Below are 21,405 nucleotides of genomic sequence, written 5' to 3'. Positions count from 1 at the left end.
CTCCTTTTATTGCAATTAGGGCCGCCTCCTAGTCGACAAACCATTAGTCGACAAGAAGAGGCTTAGTTGACCATAATTTTATTAGTTGCTTAGTCACAGGAAAAAAAAAATCCACAGAAAGTGGATGCAGTCTGTGACAGACAGACCATTGACAGCTGGTCTGTGGTAATTACAGTACATTGGGCAGGACATCCAAATGCTCACCTATCATTCATCAACCTCAAATACGGCTTACCATCTCAAGCATGTAAGTAGTAGCAACTTTACATGGCTGCTCGCTTTAACGTTAACCTAGACAAATGTGGGCTATTCAAGTGTTTGTGCGGAGTGTGAAAGCTGAATAGTAGTGCGCTTACTGCATGACAGCTTACATGGTGTCGCCTGTGCGATCACCTCACTTAAAATAATAATAATTTTTGGTCATATACATAAGAGTAATACATCTTTTGAATCTGTGAAGAGTCTTATTTGTGTGCACTCACAATAACAGCAAAATGTTGTGCTTTTGTAAAGTAATGAAAGCAAACAGGGTGCGCTTTCTACCGTCTCTGTGAACCAAAAATAAATAAATAAATAAATAAAAGAAACGAAAATGCATGTAAACTTGCCTCACAGACATGAAAAATATATCTAAATGTCTACTTTCAAATGAACCAATTCAGATGGAAAACAAATATTCTCAGGTGTAATCCGTATGAAACGAGTCCACCACTGAAGAGATGACGAGTCAGCATCGTCGACTTCATCACTGCAGCCAAAAATACAGAAAACACTAGTATATCAATTCATTTTTTAAAATGTTAAAGCAATCTCCTTGCTGTTTTTCCCCAACACATTATTAATCATTTCCAGTGCACTGTGGCAAGCTTTATGAGTGAGCTGGAACACTGATTAGGCTATATAGGCATTAAAGGCTCTTTATTATGATTTATATGATTTATTAATAAACGTGCGATTAGTCGACTAATCACACGTTTAAAATGCATTTAAAATGCATCTGATCACTCTGCACAATAATCTAGAAACAATGTGAATCAACACCTCAACAACTGAAGCAGCAAACTTTGTGAAACACAACATTTATATCACTGCCAATACTTTTTAGCCATGGCTTTAGACACTGCATATTCATTTATAATTTTACCAGTTAAACATTTACCAGTTAAATTCCATGTATACAGGGAGATACTTTGTGATCCTCACGTTCTAACCAGCAACATCAATTGTAATGCAACAAGTTTTGTTTGTCTTTTGGTTGCTATTTCTAACACATTGTTTAGCCCTGCCAACAAAGAAATCTCATTGGTCCAAAATATCCTCCACATTGATTATTAAACTTACTTGATGTTAGCTTCGGTAATGCTAGCCTGGGTTAATCTACATCTGTTTCAATACGTGGTGAGATGTCTATCTAGACACCATTATAAAACGGATAGTTCCGGCCCTTGATTTTGATTGGTTGAGATGGTTCAAAGCCGTTGTAAAATACAGCTGACCGCATTACATAAGTATGGCTGCACCATTGAATGTATGTATGTTGCTGCATCTGTCTTAGCAACCACTCTTAGCAAAGTAAACATATGTTTGTTCTCTAATGATTTTGTTCACTGAAGCTTACTGCATTATGTAGAAGAGTATTGTGAGAGAGATATTGAGTGACCGAGTGTATTACCTGCATTCAGATTTAGCATTTTCCTTCAGGTCAGTCCTGTGTTCATAATAAAAAAATCTGCTGTGATCTTGTCCTTTTAACATTTAATGGGTTTTCCCGTGCCCTGCTGTGACACCCTGACACTGACAGCGCTAGTCAAAGCATTTGCGTCTTGTTCCGTGTTCACAACAAGTTTCAATATAAAAGTCTTTGCGACTGAGTGACTCGCTCATGAAGACCATCTTTGCCGCCATCTAATGACATAATAAATGTAACTTCTGTTGCTGTTCACGGTCAGGGACTATTTCCAGCGAAAGGAGACCTTTTAATGATTCTACTTCATGAAAGTTGCATTGATACATATTTTTTGGCTTTAATATTTTTATTGTGTGGTAACCGTTTTATAAAAGCAATAAGCCCTGTTAAGCCATGGTTTACAGTGAAATTATAACAGCTAAGGGGGTTTTAGGCACTCTGCTCTGCGTCATGCCTAACAACGCCCCTTAGCTGTTATAAATTCACTGTAAACCATGGCTTAACAGGGCTTATTGCTTTATTTTAAGTCATCTTTTTTATATTTAAACATTTTCTGATTGGCTGTGATTTGTGTGGACTTGAGATTACTTGACACTGGAAATCTACTTGATGTTAGTGTGACATAAGTTTACTTATAAGTTTACATTATTAAATATGATTATGTATTATTAAATATTATTATGATTAATATGATTATATGTATATAATATAATCACATTAATAAAATGTTAATTTTATATAGTGCGTTGCTTCAAATCAAAGTCACTTTACAAAATGAAAAATTAGATAGATGAGAGATAGATAGATAGATTGATCGATCGATAGATATATAGATTGATTGACTGATTGATTGATTGATTGATTCACACCTGGTAGGGACATAGTTTTGTGCTGCCTGACAGTATATGATTTGTAGATTATGTCAGTTCGTCTATAACAGAGTCAAACATATTTAGAGGCTAATATAGATGTGTGTCTTTAACTGATGGCAAACAGGTTGAGACGTTAATTCATGCTTGTCATGGTTTATGGCACCTAGGAGACATTTGTAATAAATTTAGTGCAGCTACAAATTCAGCAACAAATTCAGAGAGAGCCTAACTGCATAAAGGAAATGATTTCTTTCTGTCATTTATCTGTTCACAGCTGAAATATGGAGAGGCCATTTTTCAGAAGCCAACTCTTGTTTGCTCTCTCTCTCAAATGCTCTTGTCTCCACAGCCCCCCCCAAAAGTCAAAATTGGAATGATAAATCAGGTGAAATGATAATCAGACTATTCCTGACCACACAGGCTGACAGAAGAGGATGGAACAATGGAGATATACTCAGGAAGGCAGGGTGCCAAAATGAGATCTGCTGAACACACTGTAAGCAAGCCAAGCTTTTATTTTACTGGTGCACATATTGAGCCTTAAGACCAGGGTGTGAATTATGGTGGGATTTGGGGGTATGACCCTCTAAGTAGGGCTTAAACTACTTAGTATTCTCAAATGTATATCCATACAAACATACATATCCAACACTGACCGAAACCTTCCTATTAATCATTTTAAAATGTAATATTTTGCCCATTAGCTAACATTCGTTAATGCATTAACTAACAATGATCAAAACATTTGTTACAGTATTCATTAATCTTTAATGTTAGTTAATAAAAATAAATCTGTTCCTTGTTAGTTCATATTAACTCAGGTCCATTAAATAATATTAAATATACAATTGATACAATTGTTAGTTGTCGTTGTTAGTGCATGTTAACCAATGTAGTTATTAATGTTAACAAATGGAACCATATTATAAAGTGTTACCAATTTCTAATATCGACTGATAACTGGGGCATATTATGATCTCAGTTCATGACCCCTTTAAGATTGACAGTCAGCTAACTATGCTGGGGCAACCAGAACAATGAATAGCACAAACTCTAACAGAAAATTACGGACCAAAATTCTGTTCAAAACTCAAACAATTTGCACACTGGTCAAGACTGTGAAGTGATTTTATCTACCCATCTGTCAAACACTGTCTCCCAATCGATACTGCTCTCTTACTCAATCATGATAATGTGTCATGGACAAGACCATGAGGATCATATAAGAGAGGAAAGTAAAAGAAAACAGCGCCAAAACTAGTAGAAAGAGAACAATTAAGGAGTTGAGCAGAAAATGGATCTGCAGCTGAATGGTTTACAACATGGCCACAACAGACTTTGAATAAGATCAGAGAAGACCACTCACCTCAAGGTATGGGACAGGAGAGATGTCGGGAAGTGGGTATTCCTTCAGTGTGCGTTGCTCATCCAGGAACTTTCCGGCTTTGCCGTTGTATGCAGGCTGGAAGAGTCCGTAGTTTAGCACATCCTTCAGGCTCTGGTTGAGTGTGCAGAGGATTCGTTGTTTAGACAACCAGATGGGTGACTCCACATTAAATTTCATGCATTTCTGCAGAGGAAACACAAAGACAGACATAATCAGTCATAAAAAAAATCCCATAATGCAACAATAAACCTAAGATTCCCTAATAAATACACTACGTTGGTAAGATGTTATGCTTTTGAAAGAAGTCTCCTAGGCTCACCAAGGCTGCATTTATTTAATTAAAAATACAATAAAAATAGCAATACTGTGAAATTTTATGTAAGCAGTAAGGTACTCGAGGCTATGCTGTATTGTGAATAAGTCACGGCTGAAGGCCGTTGTTAGGCACAACGCGAAGCGGAGCCCTTCAGCTGTGACTTATTCATGATACAGCACTAGCCTTGAGTACCTTATTGCTTTAATAAAACGGTTACCACACAATACAAATATTAAAGCCAAAAATATCTATCAATGCAACTTTCATGAAGTAAACTTTCAATAAAAGCCTTCCTTCCACCAGAAAAAATAGTCCCAGACCGTGAATAGCAACAGAAGTTACATTATTACGCCATTAGATGGTGGCAAAGACTGTCTTTATGAGTGTGTCAGTCAGTAGCGAAGACTTTTACATTGAAAAGACTGAACTGTTGTGAACACGGAACAAGACGCAACTCACAAATGCTTTGACTACCGCTGTCAGTCACGGGAAAACCCCTTAACTGTTAAAAGGACAAGATAATACATAAGACATTTAAAAAGTTTTTTTATTATGAACATAGGACTGACCTGAAGGAAAATGCTAAATCTGAATGCAGGTAATAAACTCGCTCACTCGATCTTCTCACAAAATATAGTAAGCTTCAATGAACAATATCAATTGAGAGCATACAGTTTACGTTCTAAGAGTGGTTGCTAAGGGTGTTGTGTAGTGATTCACAGAACCGTTGGGTGAAGCGGTCATAAGTTAAAAATTAATATAATAACTTTTCTGTACTAATAAACTAATTAAGTGATGATATCAATGTCTTTGCAGTTACTTCTGCATGAGGCACTATCAACATTTTCTTGTCTCTCCAGAAATCTTTCTTTTTCCTTTTTTTCATCCTCTATCAGAGTTTACTCTTTGTGGAGCTTTTGCCCCAAAATCAACAATGAAGTTTTCAGAATGAACCCATTGACCAATCAAGCAGTGTATCAATAAAAGTCTCTCACCCATGTCTTTGTCCTCTATACCATTACTAATAACACACGGCCACTGCCCTTTCCACAACGCTGTAATTACTAGAGGCAGAGAACCAGCAGACCACCAAGACAGAGAGAGAAAGCAGGAGCAAAAGGCTTTCAGAGCTTTTGTTCACTTCTCCTCTCAGCAAATACAACATCAAATGCAGCTTTGAACTCTTGTCTACTGCATTTATTTTACCAGAGAGCCCAGCATTAAGGAGACAAAGATGGGGAGGAGAGAGGACATCAGTCTGAAACAGAAACACACACACACAAAAATAAAAAGAAAAGCGTCTCAGAAACTTGTAATTGTGTGCAGAATTCCCCCGAAGGTAAGCCTGCGTTTCATTTTGCTTTCCCGGGGATAACAACAGCCTCCACCACGGTCGTTCCTCTTGATTTTCAATCTTAAATTTCATCACTCTTTTCTGTGTTTATCTTCGCTCATGCTGACAGGCAACTAGAGCACATTCAGCTCTATTTAAACTCAGAACAAGAGGTAAACCCGACCACTGCCAGACGACAACCCTCTATTCAACATGCAAATGGAGCTGACGCTTCAATACAATAAAATAATAATTTCATGTCACACTTTTATTCTTCTTTCTGATAAGAACCTTTAGACACCACAAACTAAATTCTAAAAATCATCAATAAAAGCAGAGCCAAGAATTACAATTTACTTGATAAAATAAAGTAAAGTTCCGGCCTCAGGCCTGAAGAGCACACACAGAAAGCCGCCTTTCAGACAGCATGTGATCGCAAACTAAGTTCTCATTCATGGATTATTGTGCTTGAGTAGTCAAAAATATGTCAAAATGCACGTCCTGGCGAGTATTCACGTAAATACAGTCGGGTATGTCTTTAATGAACGTAAATGGTTGAGAAAGAAATCGGATGTGTTCTAATGTACTGGATTCCGTGCAGGTCTTAAAGTGACAGCAGCCTAATATTCCGGCTGCTGTCTGTGTGATTGTTAATCAAACAACAAAAGAAAATAGAAAATCACCCAATGCTTGTCTGAATAACTTTAAAATATTTATTAAGAATCAGTGTTGCCTATAGTTAATTTATAGAGTGAAGGCTGTAAAGTGTATTTTTAATTATTTAATTGTTTACTTGAATGCTGCTGTAAGACCTACTGTAGCCTACCTGAAAAAATGTAAAGCACTGTTTATTTCATTTGTATCTTTCTTATATAGTATTTGTAATAGGTATTGTTTGTAATTTGCATCTTTGCTTATTTTTAATAGCAAAGATAAAATAAAACTAAATAACTATATTGTGATTATAAAATTACATTTAAAAAAAAATTAAATTACTCATATCATGAAATACAAATTTGGTCATATCACCCACCCTTTTCCAACCTGTTCAGAACTGTGAAAGGTTAGAGAATTTTAACAAGATTGATAATGTGATTGTTGCAAACATCTCTGTAATGATGTTCACACAGTGGCATGTAATTATTATTATTTTTTAAAATAAAGGGTATGGACTGGTCAAAAAGCAGTGCAGTAACACTTTGGTCAATTGAGTTTTTAGTTTTTTTTAAATAAATTTATAAAACAATTAATTTTAAGTTCTGTCATATTATTCAATTACTTTTACTGTTTTAGTTTTTTGCCGTGGTATCGATTCAATATCGGAATCGAGGTATTTTAGTCAAGTGTCGATACAATATCGTGATGACACTAATATATATATATATATTAGGGCCGTCAACGTTACTGCGTTAATGCATGCGATTAATTTAAAATCCTTAACGCATTAAAATAATTTGATGCATTTAACGTGAAAAAATTACAGAAGCATGTGAAATTGCATCATAACGTAATTTACGTCACGCAGTTAGATGATCTTGCTGATGCTGATTATACCAGAGATGGCAGAGAGAATTATTCATTCCAGTGTCTGTTTTGCTTCAAAACACGAACTCTCTGTCATATTCTGTCATTGTACATGCATTGCTGCTCCTGTCTGAACGGAACAGCCCTAATATATATATATATATATATATAACACTCTGTTATTATTAATGATTAGGATTCTCTGAACTTTAAAATTAATATTAATTCTTTTCTACTTTTACATCACACCCCAGAATAGTCACTAGTGAAGGGCTTGGGACTGTGTCATAGTTCATTTTTAATTAGATGTGACTGTTTTCTATTGATATGTTTTAGCATTGATTGAACGTTTCACTGAGGTTACTGCAAGGCATTCTGGGACTGCCTCTGTAGAAATTCCTTAGATTGCCTGACCAAATAAGTCAAAGGAGAACATAATTTTGCTGCCTACTGTTTGGAACACCCTTTGAAATACTACCTAGGTAGGCGGCTCCCTAGATCTTAGAACAAAACTAGAGCTTTATATACTTCAAACACACATTGCTTTACAAATAACCAAACAAGCCTTTTCATTTGTCTCTTCGTCTATAATTAAGCCAGAAGTTAGAAATCCAACATAAATTTATATCTAATCAAAATGCACACATCCCCAAATACTCCCCACCCATATCGGCAATGCTGCTCCCACAATGCAGTAGTGCTGATGCGATTCCCTGAACTCATGGACTAATGCTGATAGCATTAGCCTCAGGAAATTCATAACAGGCCTCTATTGGCATCGGTTTAGGAGAGAGAGATTCTTAACAATGCATTGATTGAGCTGCATGCATACAGCCGCGCACAATAACTGTGTTTGGCTAGAAAACACTGTGGATTTGCTCAATAGGGCTTTGGTAAGCAGGCTGGTTTTCAGCAGGCCTCCAGAGGAACGTGGAGTAGAGATATAAACCACATCTGGAGAATGAGACAGGGACAGTCCATCACTGTCACACACATGCAGGTGCACAGAAACACATCACGTTATGCACATAAAATGCCAAAACACAGTGTATTTATGCATTAAACTCTTTCAATGAATAATTCAAAAAATATAAAAGCATAAATATATAATTGGGGTTACAATTATACAACTGATTAGTATGTCTGCTGTAAGCATCAGTGCATTAAGAACATCTTTATAATAATAATAATAAATTAACATTTATTATTATTATTATTATTATTATTATTATTATTATATGTACAGGCTTAAAATAAAATGTTGTCACAGTCTCTGCCCATAAATAATGATCTAGAATTTCTCAGTAAACAGTCTGACCATGTACTGCAAAATCTGATCATCACAATTATTAGTATTTCAAAATGTCCACTGCAGTGTGGTGATTAATTTAAGTGATTAAATGTGGGTAATTAATGCTCTCCAGAGCCCTTTGAGAGGATCGGCTCACAATGGGCTAGTATCAAAAAACATCAGCTCGCATACAACGCTTCTCTTCATTTGTGAGTATTTTGAGTTTTAAGCACTGGCATATGAGGCTGGAAGTGACACCGACCTGATATTTTCGAACCTGACATTCATATTTAATCCTACTTTAATACATTTTAGCAAAGTCAGCAGAGGGGAAGTAACAGTTAAAATCAAGTAACTTTCAGATACTGTTGATACAATATCTGTACTTGTATATTGCTCCTATGTTTACTATGACAGAAATATCTTCAACAGATCAAGGATAATTTAACACAAAACAGTATAAGCAACACTAAACAGCCATAAACACAACTACAACAACTAAAGCCTCCATACCTTGCTCACGCCTACATAATTAAATATTCAGATACAATAGCATTTGGCCACTCCTTTGGATAATGCTGAATTTACTTATGATCAAATTCAATTTTTCCAGACAGAATACCACTAGTGTGGTAATCGTGTGGGAAAAAATACAATATACTGTATGTGTGAGGTTTGTGTGAGATTCATGTGTGTTTGTGTGGCAGGTGAATGGATATCTATGATAAATTGAATGCACTGACGTGAGGCATTTTCACAACGCTGTGTTTCATCGGAGGAAGACTGCACTGCCTCAAATGAATAAGTTCACTGAACACGATTTACTGCAGAGAAAGAGAGAGAGAGGAGTGGAAAATATGCAGATAAAGTTCCCCTTCTCACAAATCCCTCTCTCCTTATTGGTGAATCAAGATACACACACACACACACACATATAGGCATAATATGTGTGTGTATCTCAGCCCTAATATATATATATATATATATATATATATATATATATATATATACATATATATATATATATATTAGGGCTGGGAATTTAAAGCGTTAATTAGACTAATTAATTACAGAAAAAAATAATGCATTAAAATTTTTAACGCATTTAACGCACTTGCCCCGCCCCTAGGTCATCTGACATTTCATACAGTCGACTGATGATGAATATAATGCAGGGCAACAACTCACTGCGTGATATAGCTTATAGAATGCCATTAGAATGTCTATAAAATTCAAGATATAAAAGGCGAAAGGCAATCGATTTGAACCCTTTAAAGCGTACGACAACACAGGTAAGATCAGAACGTTCACTGCTAAATTCAGCACCCATCGTGCATTATAGACATGATTTAAACAACAAAAAACATATAGCCTATAGTTCATTAACAAGTTAGTGAATATTTTGAATAAAAAAGGAAAAACGCAATAAAAGTGATCTGTCATACAGCGCTATTTTGCGTGACGTGTCGCCACCCACATTAATAATAAATCTGCACATATTGTGAATTAATTTAATAAACTTAGTAGCCTAGCTTTCTTGGTAGCCTTCAGTAAATTAACTTCTCTAAGAAAATTATTCATAAAACATCAGTTAAACATATGTTTACTGTTAATTTCATATTTCCATATTTATATAAAAAAAAAAAAATAAAGATATAGTCATCAGTTACTCAACCTCATGGTCCAAAAGTTTGAGTAATAAATTCTGTTGAATCAAATCAAATATTTCTTTCTGAATGTACTTTTTGTAATGTCTATTTGATGCTTTACACAATAATGACTTCATATTATCTTTTGGGTATAATTTCTCAGCCAAATTTGATGTACGATAAATTGGTGATTAATTAGATTAATTAATCGCCACATCATGTAATTAATTAGATAAAAAATATATGTATTTATATTAAATATTCATTTATACCTAAATAATCTCATATTTGCATTTTGAACTGTCACATTTGAGTGAGTAAACCTGCTAGCAAAGTGATTTAGTTTACTAGTGTTTACTGTCTAGTTTTCATCAAAAACATTTTTTGTGCATTCGTAATCTTTAGCCGCGTTTCCACCGAAATTACCGGGTCAGTTTGTCCCAGGAACTTTTTTGCCAGGAACTTTCCCCCCCCAGACCTGTTGCTGTCTGCATTTCCATCGCGGTCTAAAGTACCATGAAGATTAGGCAAATTAGTCCGGGGATGTAGGACTGCTCCAGTTCCCACTGGATTTCGTCAGTCATTGCTGATTCGATTAGCAAACAGCTCTTTCTGCATGCACCGCAACATACCTTTAAAAATGGTGGTTGAAATAAAATGCTGCGTGGAGTCAACCAATCAAAATGCTGCATGAACTCAACCAATCAGCATGTTCAGCGCCCAAGTCCCACCCCAAAAAGTTCCTGAACTTTTAAAAAGTACTACCTCATGAGCAGGGACTTTCTGAGGGGGAAATTTTTACCCGGAACTTAATTTAGACCCTGGTCCCTGCGGTCGAAAACACACCGAGTACCACCCCAAAGTCCCTAGTTCCTGGGGAAAGTTTTTTTTTCTATCATATTTTCATTGTTTGTTTAAATGGTGTAATTATCATAATGCACATTTTTGTATTTGTTATCATTGACAAAATCCAAATACCTTTTTTAACAACCCATTTTTTCAGCAATTTTGTTGACGAAATTAATGCCTGTTACATACAAAAATGCCTAGAGCAAAAGCTCAAGAACCGTTCTAGCTTTACGCAAGTCTTTAATCAGTCCGCCTGGAAACAAAGTTCTGACTGCAATTCATTTGTGGTTAGGAATCTTTAATGCAACAGCGTGAGGATGCAAGCTTTTAAATCATTCCTGCCGTGTGTTTTCCCCACAGTATCTGTACCACTTTAATAATTTATATTGTTGTGAATGCATGTGCAACATGTTCACACACTAACGCACACATTAGCAAACTCACTTGGTGGTTGTGACACGCCACATTGGTCGATGAGCCCTCGCTATGAGTGTTTGTGTAGAGATAACACCCTCTCGACTCAACAAGCTCTCGTCCTCTCACTTGGTCGAGTGTGTTTGTGTGTGTGTGAATGATCCTCATGCCGCAAGGTCTTTATACCGAGCATCGCTGAGTAAGTCTTTTTCATACCAAAGTAGCCAATCAACATGACCCTGCACTGCAGAGAGGAGAGAGTTTGTTCGTTTGACTTTTTCCAAGTCTTCCTCATTAGAAGGGGACCCCTGGAGACCCTGCATGTGGTTTTAGAGAGCAAGGACCCTGCCTGCTCATTTTCAGTACCTGTCAGCTCACATCGTCAGAGGACCAGAGCAGATCAGCCCGTTTAGAGGCGAGAAATGACTGAAGAAAGTTACTGTAGGGTGAATGTCATGAAAATATGTTCAGGTCATTAGAAAAATAAATAAATAAATGAAAAAAATAAATATATATTCAAAGACTGATATTTAGAGGGCATTTTAGTCAGCTAGTTAAAGCTGACTAATTAATGACATAAGAAAATACTGATTAAATTTACAGGATATTTTTGCCAAAAGATGGTCTGTGAATAGTCTATACAAATGCCATCTGAGAATGATTGAAATATTGGTGGCAGGACTTGCTCTGCACGAGCAAACAAGCCAAAAGCTTTTATCTAAGCTGCTTGAACTAGAGGGAAGGACAAAAATGAATGGTAAGAGCAATATCTAGAGACAGATAAAAAGAAGCTTTCACATTACACAGTCAAGCTGAGCTGCTGTGTCTTTGTGTCTGTCTGAGCATGGTGAAGATGAAACACCTTCATCACCAGAGACAGAAAACAAGCCCAAGCTCCACTTATATTCTTTATAAGGCGTATATCAAGCATGTGCTGACTTTAAGAGGCACATCAAACGTGTACAGTCTTGATACAAGAAATCTTCAGCAAGAAATGTCACAATGACAAGATGGAAACTAAACAGTGAGGTTTCTCGCTACAGGTACATCTCGTACTTTAATCTTAAAACAAGTTTTTATATTTCTTTTCATCATTTAAATAATATAAAAAAATAGATTAAACCTGCCATATCTGTTTAAATTGACCAATGTAGACAGGTTGCATGAAAAACCATAAACAAAACAACACAAGGTAGAAAATATGACAGCATATTAAATACATCTAGTCAAGGATACAGTCAAGTACAATCAGGTCAATTAACAGAATCATGTCAATCACGAAAATTATCAACAACTTCGATGGATTCGATTTTTAGTGAAAAAAATATTCATGAGAACTACCTATTCTGACGTAGTACCTGGAAGCACTGCACTGTCTATACAACGTAAACAGCGTAGAAGACTGACAAGGAAGGGATGACATTTTTGAATAAAGTCATTATTTTTGTTTTGTTTTCGCGTACAAAAAGTATTCTCGTCACTTCATGGACTATTTTAACAATGTTTTTATGACTCTTATGGATCTTGAATGTGGTAATTACGTTGCTTTCTCTTGGGGATCAGAAACCTCTCGGATTTAATAAAAAAATATCTTACTTTGTGTTCCGAAGATGAACGAAGGTCTTACAGATGTGGAACGACATCAGGGTGAGTAATTAATGTCAAAAATTTCATTTTTTGGGTGAACTAACCCATTAATATCCTTCTAGATTCTCATTCTTTATAAACTTTTCTTTTGTAATCTTCATTTTAAGGCCCTATAAGGTTTAATCCCAGAGACATGGGGATCCCAGTGCAACTCTATGTCCAAATTATTAAATTTTACCCATTTTTAATGGTCAAAAAACAAATGTGGGTAACTTTACAAACAGCTGATACCTAATGTGTTTAAAGAAGAATATCTGGATAACAAATAATACTGAAACTAGAAATGTATCTTGTTTCCTTTTATCAAAACAACTGTATAGAACATCCCTGTCTGAGTGCCAAAAATACACTGACATGGTCAAGTTGAGGCACATTAACTTGCTCTCAAAGGTTTATTTATAAGAATCTATATTTGAATCAGTTTCAAGGATATTTGGAAGAAGGGATTTTAACAGCTTCTGAACCTACCAAGAGTTTACATACGCAGTATCGTAACTATGCTGCCACAATGACATTCCATTATCTCTGGGATTGAACTATAAAGGGTCTTAAAAATGAAGATTCTAAAAGAGAAGTTTCATAGGAACAAGAATCTAAAATGATATTAAAATCTTTAATACTTCTTGAGTTACAGACATGAAAACTTTGTAAAAATAACTCAGAGAGGTATGTTGTATATGCAATGGTTTTGATAGAGGGAAACACGGTGCATTTCTAGTTTCAGTATTATTTGTTCTTTAGACATTCTTCTTTAAGCACAGTATCAGCTATATGCAAAGTGACCCATATTTGTTTTTTGACTATTGAAAATAGGTAAAATTAAACAATTTGAACATGAAACTACATTGAGATCCCCATATCTATGGGATTGAACCAATAAGGGCCTTTAAAAATTAAGATTTCAAAAGAAAAGTTTGTTAAGAACCAGAATCTAAAAACATTTAATGCTTTTTTACAGGCACACAAACTCTGGAAAAAAAATATATTTATGTCACTCAGATAGGTATGATCTATGCAATTATTTTGATAGAAAAAAAAAAAAAGAAAAAAAAAAAGATATACATTTCTAGTTTCAACATCATTTGTTTTTCAGCTGTTCCACTTTGAAAGTAACCCACATTTGGGTTTTGACTGCTGAATATGTGTAGAATTTAACAATTTACCCTTAGAGCCATATTGAGATCCCAATATCTCTGGAGCTGAACCATACTGGGTCTTAAAAATTTGGATACCAAATAAGAAGTTTGTTAAAAACCAGAATCTAAAAGGATATTAAGACATCTTTAATGCACCTGTTCCTGCCTGTATGCATTTTGTTTTTTTAGACTGGGAAGTAATTATGCCGAATCACTTGACTGGTCATCCCTCTTTTTTCGTCTCTCTGTCATCAAAACCAAATACTAAAACTCAGAGGAATATCTAAATGTAGCATCAGCATATGTTCTAGTTATAATGAGATGGAGGGAGACGTCATAAGATCTCTCATTCTTGTTGTTTCTTTGCCAGTTTCATTCTGCCAAACACAGGCAATCAAAAAAGTACTGTAGTTTAACCAGTGAGCAGGACCTGATGTAAATGATGTGAGTTCAGGCTCGCTATAAGGTGCTATAATGGCTGGAAAATGATCGTACCTAATGATTGATTCTCAAAAAGTCATTGTGAGATGGCTGGCTAATTGCTTTCTCAGCATTTCAAGGTCTTAAAGAGGTAGTTCAATAAAAAATGAACATTGTCATCATTTACTCACCCTCAAACCTGTATAACATTTAAAATATGCCAAACTAAAACGGCACATATGCTCTAAACAACTTTAACCTCATACATCATCACATATACATGACATATACATGTATACACGACACGTATACTGTAACATAACACAACTGGACAAATATAGTTATTATGCTATAGATTCTGTCGGACTGTCACATGTGCTGAAAATTTTGCTGTAAAATACCCTCACGTACACGAAAAACAAGTTCTGAAGTAGCCCAAATCTTAAAGATGTCAGCACTACCTGGTGTTGACAAGCTGTGAAAAATTTCCACAGGAAACAGAAGTGAGAACAGAGAGTGAGAAGAACACATCCAAACAATCAACAGAGTGCTGATTTATTTATGTGACATGACAAATACAGCTCTGAAACGCAGGTCACACCACTCATGAGGAGTTAAAAGTTTGGCTGTGTGAAACTTTTCTGTGCTTTCAACTCACACAACAAGTTTAGTCTACACAGTGTGCTGATTTTATTCTCAGTGTGTTGATTTTATATATAAATAAAACAACGTTTATCTATCACCAAAGCTGCTGATAGTTTTCGGGACTAACACAATTCTGTTAACTGACCCAACAGAGTATAAGTCTGTATTTTCTTTTACATTGGGTTCTGCAAAATGTGGTTCCAGGCCCTATGAATTCAAGTGAAAATGCAAAATGACAAACGTTTTCTCAAAAAAGCCCTAATCTTACGGGCTGGCTGCTATGTAATTTCTGAGAGTTGGGTGCACAGGTTTTAGTGCTCCGCTGGGTAACAAAATTGTGCTTACAAGGTACCTAGCTGCTCCAATGAATGTTTCCTAACCAGACACATGTTCTGGTCAAAATTTGTGGCATTGCATTCACAGTCAAGTTTTGTAGCTGTATAATGCACTTTCACCTAACTGCTTTCGGAGTTAAAGGGATAGTTCACCCAAAAATGAAAATTTGATGTTTATCTGCTTACCCCCAGGGCATCCAAGATGTAGGTGACTTTGTTTCTTCAGTAGAACACAAATAATGATTTTTAACTCCAACCGTTGCGGTCTGTCAGTCGTATAATGCATGGCAATGGTAACTCCATCTATAAGAGTCAAAAAATCATGCACAGACAAATCCAAATTAAACCCTGCGGCTCGTGACGACACACTGATGTCCTAAGACACGAAATGATCGGTTTGTGCGAGAAACCAAACAGTATTTATATCATTTTTCACCTCTAAAACACCACTATGTCCAACTGCCTTGCACATCCGGTTGATGAGGTCTAAAAATGCGTTCTGATGACGGAAGTGATGTCTCGCACTTATACTTCAATGAGTGCGAGACATCACTTCCGTTGTCAGAGCGCGTTCAGACCTCACCAACCGGATGCGCAAGACAGTTGGACATAGTGGTGTTTTAGAGGTGAAAAATGATATAAATACTGTTCGGTTTCTCGCACAAACCGATTGTTTCGTGTCTTAGGACATCAATGTGTCATCACGAGCCGCAGAGTTTAATTTGGATTTGTCTGTGCATGATTTTTTGACTCTTATAGATGGAGTTACCATTGACAAGCATTATACGACTGACAGACCACAACGGTTGGAGTTAAAAATCATCATTTGTGTTCTACTGAAGAAACAAAGTCACCTACATCTTGGATGCCCTGGGGGTAAGCAGATAAACATCAGATTTTCATTTTTGGGTGAACTATCCCTTTAAGTTTATGATCTTAACAATACACATTTTCACACACTGGTCAATTATTATGGAACCATCAATTTCAGATTTACTTGACGTTAAATGTTACATAAAACCAAAATAAACTGTGGCTGGTCATTTTATATGTCGGTCAGAGAGTGTCTTCCAGTCTAAGTGGACGGTTTATGACTAGAAAATGACATTAAACCGAGGACCTGACTCTCTGGTCATTAAAAATCCTATGGCACTTCTCGTAAAAAGAGTAGGGGTGTAACCCTGGTGTCCTGACTAAAATCCCTCCTTTGGCCCCAATCATGGCATCTTAATAAACCTCATCCATTGAACTGGCTCTATCACTCTCTCCTCTCCTCCTATAGCTGGTGTGCGATTAGCGCACTGGCGCCGTTGTACTGTGGCTGCCGTCGCATCATCCAGGCGGATGCTGGTGGTGGGTGAGGAGAGACCCCTGATATGACTGTAAAGCGCTTTGGATACAATAGTACATAATAGAGTGCTATACAGTATAAACACTTAATTCATTCAATCATTCAGAAAAGGCTGCAAAGTGGACCAGATTTCATCTGACTCTGCAAGAGTAGCTGGAAGTAATTCACAAGGGTCAAATCCATGAAGTCTTACATGGCTATTAGGGCTGGGTATTGACACAATTTTCACGATTCGATTCGATTGCTATTCACATGCTTGCGATTCAAGTCGATTACGATTTTGATTCAATTCGATTCGATATTGTTTATTTTGGATGTAGTATATCAGTTACAGTACATGGCAGATTTTCTAAAAGAAAAAAATCTCTCAACTAATGCTGTAAACTACCCATGGGAGTCAGCTGGTACTACTATAATAATATTGAAGATACAAACACTTAAATTACACTCAATTATGTTTTTATTATAAATAAAGTTTAGAATCATATTTCTACTCCAATTAATTTTTTTTAAAAATATATTTAAATTGTGGTTGTCATAACTGATTTATTCAAACATGCATTAAATATTGAAGAACATTATAATGAATATGTAACGGTGCATAGCTATATTTATCAGAATGCTGCTTTCTTGAGTTCACTTTTCTAGCTGACTAATAAGTTTACCTTCAGATGTTTAGTCATGTTTATTTCACGCTGTAACTGGTATTAAAGCAGAGAGGATGTTCACATGCGCTCCGTGCTGCCGCTTCTCTTTATCCGAGCCGGCGCTAAAGCGATCTGTCACGTCACATTAAACAGCGGCAAAACGGTATTTATTTTTTGAATGTCATAATAAGATGGACGTCATTTGAAATCTGAGACTTTGCTTCATATCAAAAGTAATAAAACACAAAGATTATTGCAATTTATTGGATGGGAGGTGCGCTACATGTTCTGTTCATTCATCAACTGAAAACAGACTAGACTAATCGATTCTTGGGATTTAAGAATCGATATCGGTTCGTAAAAATGATAATCGATTAAAATCGAGAAATCGATATTTTTTACCCAGCCCTAATGGCTATAACTTTTAACTTGCTCTTTCTATCTTACATACATGCAGAAGACTGTAGGTGAGCTGTTTTCTATTACCACCACATAATAGACGCCTGGGGGAACTAAACTCACAAGAACATCTCATGGAGAGACACACTTGTCATTCAATTAGCTTTTTTCAATGTGTGAAAAAATGCACACACACAGCCTGAAGGACAGGCTGAGGCTGAAGTTTTTCTAATTAAGAGACACTGATGCATGAAAGCACACTGTGGTTGACTCTCAGTCAGTTGATTTTTTACATAGACAGCAGAGACATTTTACTAATGTACACTTACACACATCTATACTGCCCTGCTTTCATCACTAAATAAACTTTATTAGCAGCATCTGCCTAGACAACCATCACTATTACTAACGCTCATACTTGAAGTAGGCTACATTAATCCGGATACATTTGAAAATGCCATTTCCATTTCCGGGCCTGTATGTTTGGTCTAAACTGCAACTGCCCACGTGCTTGCCGCAGGACAAAGTAAATAAATGCGAGTAAATAAATGCGAGTAAGCTTTTTTACTGTCATCTTTCCAGGAAAGTGATATGAAGAGTGTGCAAAGTAACATTTTTTAGCAACTGTGTAAAAGTGAATAGCACATAACAGGCATAATACCGGTATAAACCTGAATATCTATCAGTACAAAATGCATCACATGACTAAACATGCGTCAACGTTTTCAAATACCTCAGTTTTCACAGTCCAAACTACAACGTGAAAACTGCGTTTTCAAATTTATCTACTTTGGATAGCGAAAACGACTAAGAATGCTGTATTATGCTGCCAGGCCAGTAGTTGGTAATGTCACTTTGTAAAAAAGTAACAGCATGCGCATAATGTCACCATTTTCACAAATTCGTGTTTTTGTTGTTTACATGGGGATGATGATGGTGTTGTTTTCAAAAACTTGAAACCCGTTTTCAAAAGCTTGCATTTTCAGGCCCCTAAAATGCTGTTGTTGTGTAAATAAAGGCCAAAACTCATTAAAAGTTTTTAGTTTTTACTTGAAATCTGTGTCGTGTAAACGGCCTTTTAGTGTGAACGAGGTCTTAAAGTTAGTGGTTTGGACAAACTTTTAGCATTACCTTAAGTACTAAATTATAGCTCATAACTAGCCCTGTGGAGTTTGAGCTACAGACATAAATCATACATCAAATCATGCATGTTGAGCAGAGGTGTGTTATTCTTTTCTAGGCAGTCAGATTTCATCTGGTGGACCAAAAAAAAAAAAAAAAAAGTACAGATTTACATTAAAAGAGGGACTTAAACCACATCTTAAGACTAGAATATCAGGAATTGGAGGTGGACAACTCAGGACAGATAGTAACCACCTAGCAAACATCTGGAAGACCATAACAACCACTCAAAAATGTAAAAATTATGATTATGAAGTTTTATGTGAACACTGTAATAAAGCCATAAATGTTACACTGCATTACATGTGCTTGAAGCACAGTGACATTGTCAACTAATGTAATATTTATATGAGCCATAAAATTTTTGTCTCCCAAAGACAGCAGTTCTGGCTTTTTAATATAAATTCCCATTCATCTTCCCATTGAGTCTTTGTTCACTGTCAGGAAATTAGAATTTATTTTAAATGTGATAAACAACTGGTTGAGTAGACATATGGCATTACTTATGATCTAAATTTCATTTAAACCCATTTTCGTCAAAAGCTCATAATGGTAAAATCGTAAAGCTTCTTGGAAATGACATTTACTGTGACTATAAGTGTCAAAAAGCTCATGGGTGTTGACATATGCCCCTCAATATGTGTGCCTGAGAGATTGTTAAATCCTGACGGGACGGCGTGGTGTCAGCTGGGCATGTGAGGATGACCAACACAGAAGGAATAGATTTGATTTCTACGTCTGTCTTTCAAGCCTGCTGTGCTACCACAGGCCATTTGGGAACAAAAAGCAAATAAACAAGAGGGAAAAGTCGATTGAGACGGGGAGCGTGACAGACGGGAACAGACAGAGGGATGAAGGAAAGGAAAAAATGTGAGTAATACAGAAAGATGGCAGCCATTTTTCACCAATGTTCTGCTTCTGTGCTTTACTAGCCTGAGCAAAAAGACTGTATTCTGAAACCTGTCACACTGGAGATGGGCAAACTCTCACTTACAAATGCATTTTATAGCAGTTCACCCAAAAAAATGTAAATTCTGTCATTTACTCACTCATGTCATTCCAAACCTGTATGACTTTCTTCAGTGGAACACAAAAGAAGATATTTTAAAGAATGGAGACTGGATGCTCTTTTCCATGCAATTACAATGAAAAAGTGGTCCATAAGACCTGTGCACAAATTTATGATTACGGTTGTTTAAAATAGACTTTAAAGGTGAAGTATGTAAGATTTATGTTAAAATACATTCTCTTAACCAGTTTATTGTTCATTGACTACTATTAGTATACCATTCAAGGGTTTACCTCTCCAAAAAGTGCAAACATTGAGCCCCCCAGGGACCATTAAAACATTAAGAGCGGTCCGCTCAGATCTCTTTCCAGCTCAACCAATAGCGAGAGTTTGAGGTATGGATGCTGAAGCAGGCAGAGCCAGAGGGTGTTTGTGTGGCATCATGGCAGACGCACTACAAGGGAACAGACATTCAGCTTCAGGTACATGGGTGCAAGCCAAATTTCACTACATTTAGACCTTCAAAGATTGTCATAAACCCGTCAATGTGAACGGAGCACTGTGTCAGGCGTTTCATGTCAAAAGATGTGCCCGAGGCAGATCTGTTGGATGGGGTTATTATAAGCGAGACGCTTGCATTCGCTCTAGCCAGAGTTTTATTAGTCTATTCAACTGCTTACTAGTGACGCATAGCAACACAGCTAAAGGTATTCCTAATATGTTGGACCTTTTATTGAAAGTAGCCTACTTTTGAGGCTACTGTTTAGACATGCATTCACAAGCACCCATAAAAGCTGTGTTTTTGAACATTTAAGTTGGGGGATGCACAACTCACGAAAAGGGCCTTTAAAAATATGCTTTATTTTTGTAATTGCACTACTAGTGTCGCAGAAAATAAAATGAAATTTAATTTGTTATCCCTCCTCCAAAAAGCTGTTAACTGCTACAATAGGTTTAGGAAGTTGAACTTGTGAACCACATTAGTGTGAAATTTGTGAACGAACTATTCACACTGTAAAAAAGAATTGTTGGCTTAACTTAAAAAAAGTAAGTTACCTGGTTGCCTTAAAATTTTGAGTTCATTGAAATTAAAAATTTAAGTTAATACAATGAAGGCGATTGGTTTAATCAACAGAAACTCAAAAAATGATGTTATCTGAACCACATTAAGTTGATTTGACAAAAGAAAAAAATGTTGTGTTAACAACAAGTAAGTAAATGTTACAAATAACCCCATCCATGGAGATGAAGAAGAAAACAAGTTTGTGGCACTGACCATGTGAACTCTTTTGTAGAAACAGTCAGATGTCCT

At 36.2% G+C, this 21,405-nt stretch overlaps 1 protein-coding gene across 4 annotated transcripts in view; it reads right to left on the bottom strand.

The window, feature by feature from the left end:
* The window catches only part of shank3a (SH3 and multiple ankyrin repeat domains 3a), a 323,981-nt gene that overhangs the window by 191,007 nt on the left and 111,569 nt on the right, over positions 1 to 21,405 (bottom strand). For all 4 annotated transcript variants that reach the window (XR_007926184.1, XM_051870260.1, XM_051870263.1 and 1 more), the window contains exon 4: positions 3,926 to 4,129. Coding sequence is in view for 3 of the 4 variants with exons in the window: in XM_051870260.1 (XP_051726220.1) it covers positions 3,926 to 4,129 (204 nt within the window). In the remaining variant the exon portion in view is untranslated. The remainder of the gene's footprint in view (positions 1 to 3,925; positions 4,130 to 21,405) is intronic.

This window comes from Ctenopharyngodon idella, chromosome 18 (genome assembly GCF_019924925.1).
Source record: "Ctenopharyngodon idella isolate HZGC_01 chromosome 18, HZGC01, whole genome shotgun sequence".
Classification (NCBI taxonomy): domain Eukaryota; kingdom Metazoa; phylum Chordata; class Actinopteri; order Cypriniformes; family Xenocyprididae; genus Ctenopharyngodon; species Ctenopharyngodon idella.
This window is presented reverse-complemented; position numbering and strand designations above follow the sequence as displayed.